We start from the raw sequence: 5,001 nt of genomic DNA on the forward strand, positions 1-5,001 counted from the left end.
ATACGTCCTCCTTTATGGTGTTTAGGAGTTGATGGTGGCTTTAATCTTCAATTGTTGTTGTTCATTAATTGATTTTTATTTCATTATTTAATCATCTCGATTTCTAAAAGAACAAAAAAAGAGCAAAGGAGTACTATAACAAAGTTATTACCTACTAACGAATATAACTTGTATAGAATGTCACGAATATATATGTACGAAACTAAATGCATAATCATTCATATTTGAGTATTGATTACATGCCATGCCATATTGTTGTGGGAAGGGGTTGGCTATAGTAGTTATAAAAGCAAATTATAGTGCTCATTTTTTGTGAATATTAACAATATTATAGTACTTTAAAAATTATAAATTGTTGCTAGATTTTTCCTTTGTGAAAAATCATGTCCCTCTATTTTCATTTATATCTTCTTTTCATTTGTAAATCTGCATCAGTGTTAAGACAAATCAAGCCGATTATAAGATTAGGATTTGATTATCCCTATCTTTTTGATATTTAATAGTCATAAAATATTTAGCATTCAAATACATTAATCATAAGAATATCTATGTTCCTATAAATACACAAGAATCTCTCATTACTCCTAAATCCCAAATGACATCCATTTTAAAAAACTTTGATTATGAATTTATTGTACCAAATCTTTTCATAATAATATTGCATTAAAATCTTGAAAGATTGTCCTTTTGAGGAAGATTTGATGGTTGTTGAAAAACTTAGCAAGGTATTAAACTCTTTATATTTATAAACCTAATCAAACTAATACCATGAAACTAGATATTTTATTCAATTTTTTTTTTTTATGTATAAATAAGTCCTCAAATCTTCCTTACTCTTGTCCATTACATTATCGGAAAAACAAACTATGAGGCAGAGAGATTTTCTTATATTGTAAGATTCGAAATTTGGTGTTTCCGATAGAGAGAGATAACTTAGTTATTAAAAAAACATTCATTTGTAATGGAGTTCATAAATGTTCATCCAATATATTGGAATAGACAATTAAGAAGACCGAGAACCACTTCTTATCGTCCTGTGACAGATAGACGTACGCCAAAAAATTTCATTCTCACCGCTACAGAAATTGAAAAATTATTGAAGAAAGTAATAATTATTGATGCAGGAGATATTTGTGCTATTTGTCTTAAAGATTTGAAATATGAAGAAAATGATGAAGATGGTAGAGCTCTTGGGTGTCACCATACATTTCATTCTCATTGCATTTTGGAGTGGGTGAAAATAAATCCAACATGTCCTCTTTGTAGGTACAATGTTGGTCGAGGTCATCATTTGAAGAGAAAAAGAACTAACTAATTAGGGTTCTTAATTGTGGGATTATTGAATTTAATCTGAAGAGGATTCTGCGCGATGATAGTAGATGAGTGGGTCGAATCAGTCTGAAGAGTCAAGTCTGTGGTTTTGTTTGTCTTAGTGTGGTTTCTTTTGTTGTTTCTTCGTAGTTCCGTTAGAAATGTTTCTGTTTATTTTTGAATTATTATGTTGTTTTTTAAGTTTCACTAGTCTCTTGATTTATGTCAAAATAAAGTAAAAATGTTAGAGTACTTTTTCTTAGTATATTCATGATTTTATGTAGTATCATCTTTTCTTTTGGATGTTTAATTTTTAGGAAATGTCAAGATCCATAAATGATCCATTTATATTAAAATAAAAATACTAAAAAAATTCATTACTAGTCTAACCTATTCGTAATCCTAACGTATCTACACATTTTGTTGATATTGTTTGGAAAATCTAACAGAGGAAAATCCAAGCAGATAGGGGAGAGAATCTAACGGAGGAAATGTCTAGATCCATAAATGATCCATTTATATTAAAAGTAAAAAAATATTTTCTTTATCGGTCTAACCTATTCCTAACCCTAACGTTCATCTACACATTTTGTTGATATTGTTTGGGAAATCTAACAGAGGGACTTCCAAATCAATGGTTGGAACTAATTTCTCAATCTCTTCTTGATTTGTATCCAAAACCAAAATAAAATATGACTGTTAATTTTAAGATCTCTCCCAAATCTGCCTAGAAATCTATTGGATCTACCATTACTATACATGCTAAAGATGAAAAAGTTACTCAGTTTGACTCTATAAAATAATTTTATTTTTGTTGAACTAACTCTATTAAATAATTGGATTTAAAAAAAAAGGAAGTAAACTCATACCAAATTAACAAAAGAAAGAAAAAATAAAATAAAAAATATTCAATATCTGATAGGATTCTTCATCAAAAAAAAAAATCTGATAGGATTCTTATTTTAATATCGAATTCCTCTATGGATTTGACAAATAAATATTATTTATTTTTTCTTGTTCTCTGTCTTTTCTTTCTTACAAATACTTTTCCAACTGCCCAAGTTTCATTCTTCACTTGTCCTTCCAACTTCTCTCTCTGTCTGTAAAAGTTAGAGAAATTTGTGATAATGGGGTCATACAGAGCTGATGATGATTATGATTATCTATTCAAAATTGTATTAATTGGTGATTCAGGAGTTGGAAAATCCAATCTTTTGTCAAGGTTCACTAAGAATGAGTTCACTCTTGAGTCAAAATCAACAATTGGTGTTGAATTTGCTACAAAGAGTGTTAAAATTAATAATAAAGTTGTAAAAGCTCAGATTTGGGATACTGCTGGACAAGAAAGGTTTAATCTCTTTTCTCTCTTATCATGAATACCCTTTATTAATTTTGTTTTCGAGATCCTCAATTGTTTAAAATAAGAAAAATGATAGGGAACAAGAAAATCTAGACATACATCTTATGTGGCTTGATTTGATTCATGTTTTTGATGATTCCAATTCACTGGACAACGAATCAACAGCCAGCCACATAAGTTGTATGTCTAGAGTATGTCTAAATTTTCTTGTTATCTATCATTTCTCTTAAAATAATATGCAAACTAAGTTGATGTGCAGGAAAGGAATATGATTACTAAGAATAATAATCTCGTAATGTGTTTTTTTGGTAATCGTAATATCTGACTATATTGTTTGGTTTGGTTTGGTCTGGTCAGGAATAAGATGGTAGAGATTAATTTTGTCAGTGGATTGTTTGATTGACGATTTACAGGGAACGGAAATTGTAAACCCACCCAACTTGGATTTAGGATTCCCCATTGTGGAGGAAAAACATTCTCCTCGCAATCCGAAATCTAATGCATTTCCGTGTGCTAAACACCATTTTAGAATGTGTTTCATGGTAATTGCATTATGTTTCCGCCCACCAAACATGACCTTTAGGTATTTAGAAGATTTGGATCGCTATTAATGCATGTGGGTTTAAGTTAGTGTAGATTAGGGGTTTCATGTTTCTCATTGTGGTACATTATGTGATTTTAAGTGAGAGGTTTTATGATTTCTGTTTTTACTTTAGATTGTTTTGATATGTTTGTGATGATTATTTTTTTTTTCCTAAAAATTACCGAGTTTAGCACATTCGGTTTAAAATTTCACTTGCTTTCTTACATTCTTTTTATTGTCTGGTGTTTGGGAACTTAGAAGAGGAGAGCGAGTAGAAGTGGTTTTGTTTATGGTATGTGTTTCTTTGGAGTAGATTCATTTATCGATTTTCTTGTTCGGCTGGTTCATGAAGTTTATCAAATGGTCTCGCCCGCGGTTAAAATGGTCTATAGTTGCATGACGTAAAATACATTTGTACATCTTGATGAAAGCAATCTTTGATATGGTTCGTCAATATTAAATGACGTGTGTTTAGAGAATGCTATTAGTTTCCTTTATTACTCAGTACACGTATATTAGGTCGTAATGCGCATTTGCTTTAAATTATTTTATATGTTTTCATTTAGCAATGAATAATTAAACATGCTCGTTAATTACCTTCTCGTACTTGTATTTTGTCGTTCAAAATAATTTACTTTTTTGGTTCATATTCTTATCCTAGAAAAGAAATTTTGCAGTTTGCATTTAACTTTTAAATATTGGATTAACGTTGGTTTTTTCACTCATTTAAGTTAACCGTCGATATCTCACCTCATTTTGTGCTAATTTGACAAAGGTACCGTGCAATCACAAGTGCATATTACCGTGGAGCTGTGGGTGCCCTTCTGGTATATGATGTCACTCATCTTGTTACATTTGAAAATGTCGAGAGATGGTTGAATGAGCTTCGAGATCACACTGATCCAAATATGGTGGTCATGCTCGTGGGAAATAAGGCAGATTTACGCCATCTAAGAGCTGTTTCAACTGAGGATGTCAAAGCCTTTGCTGAGAGAGAAAATATTTTCTTCATGGAAACATCTGCCTTGGAGTCTATGAATGTGGAGAATGCTTTCACCGAAGTGCTTACTCAAATCCATAAAATTGTCAGCAAGAAAACTCTTGAAACTGGCAACGACCGAGTGAAATTGCCAAAGGGACAAACCATCAATATTGTCGGTGGCAAAGATGACGTAACACCTTTGAAAAAGGTTGGTTGTTGCTCGGTTTGATCTTAGTAATTGTCGAGGATAGGTATGAACGTAAAAGATAATCTTCCTTTTTTTTTACTTAAAATTCTCAGATACCACAAGGTTCAAGTTTTTTTAAAGAGAGAGTTAGTTTAATAACATGGAAATCTAGTAAATACTAGATGCTATTATCAATCCAAATGAGACGATTCCCTTTCTGATTATACCATATTGTGCATGTTATGTGAACTTCATTCTTAATGTATCGTTCAAACTCAACAACTAGTGGTGGACAATGGGTCGTTCCATGGTTGCACGCGAACAGTTTTGTGTCGCTTGCCATAGGCACATCAGGCACGACCCGTTGAATCATGGGGCTGCAGCATACAAGCTATTCAAACTTAATAGTGTATGTGCTGTTTCTATAAAGATACAACACAGTTGTATGGGAATATACCAAGTGGTTGTTATTAGTTTGTTATATGGTTGTTAGTGGTTAGTTAGTTTGTTACTCTTGTTATTACCTCATGCTCATCCATTACCTGCAGCTACTGCACCTCCATCACCTATTTCACCAC

The 5,001-nt window shown here is 31.7% G+C and overlaps 1 protein-coding gene across 1 annotated transcript; it reads left to right on the top strand.

Moving 5' to 3' along the window:
- The first annotated feature begins 2,438 nt into the window (after positions 1-2,438).
- On the top strand, positions 2,439-4,465 carry RABA1E (RAB GTPase homolog A1E). Its single transcript, XM_086640788.1, has 2 exons — positions 2,439-2,659; positions 4,030-4,465. The coding sequence occupies exons 1-2, from the start codon at positions 2,439-2,441 to the stop codon at positions 4,463-4,465; spliced, it is 657 nt and encodes a 218-aa protein (XP_086496914.1).
- The last annotated feature ends 536 nt before the right edge of the window (positions 4,466-5,001 follow it).

Source organism: Eschscholzia californica, unplaced genomic scaffold (assembly GCF_041429995.1).
Source record: "Eschscholzia californica isolate CP2 unplaced genomic scaffold, dmEscCali1.0.p SCAF_5, whole genome shotgun sequence".
NCBI lineage: Eukaryota > Viridiplantae > Streptophyta > Magnoliopsida > Ranunculales > Papaveraceae > Eschscholzia > Eschscholzia californica.

Excerpts from the sequence above, each read along its gene's own strand:
- RABA1E (XM_086640788.1), top strand. The coding sequence starts at position 2,439 with ATGGGGTCATACAGAGCTGATGATGATTATGATTATCTATTCAAAATT. Across the intron at positions 2,660-4,029 it reads GATACTGCTGGACAAGAAAG|GTACCGTGCAATCACAAGTG; the intron begins GTTTAATCTCTT and ends AATTTGACAAAG.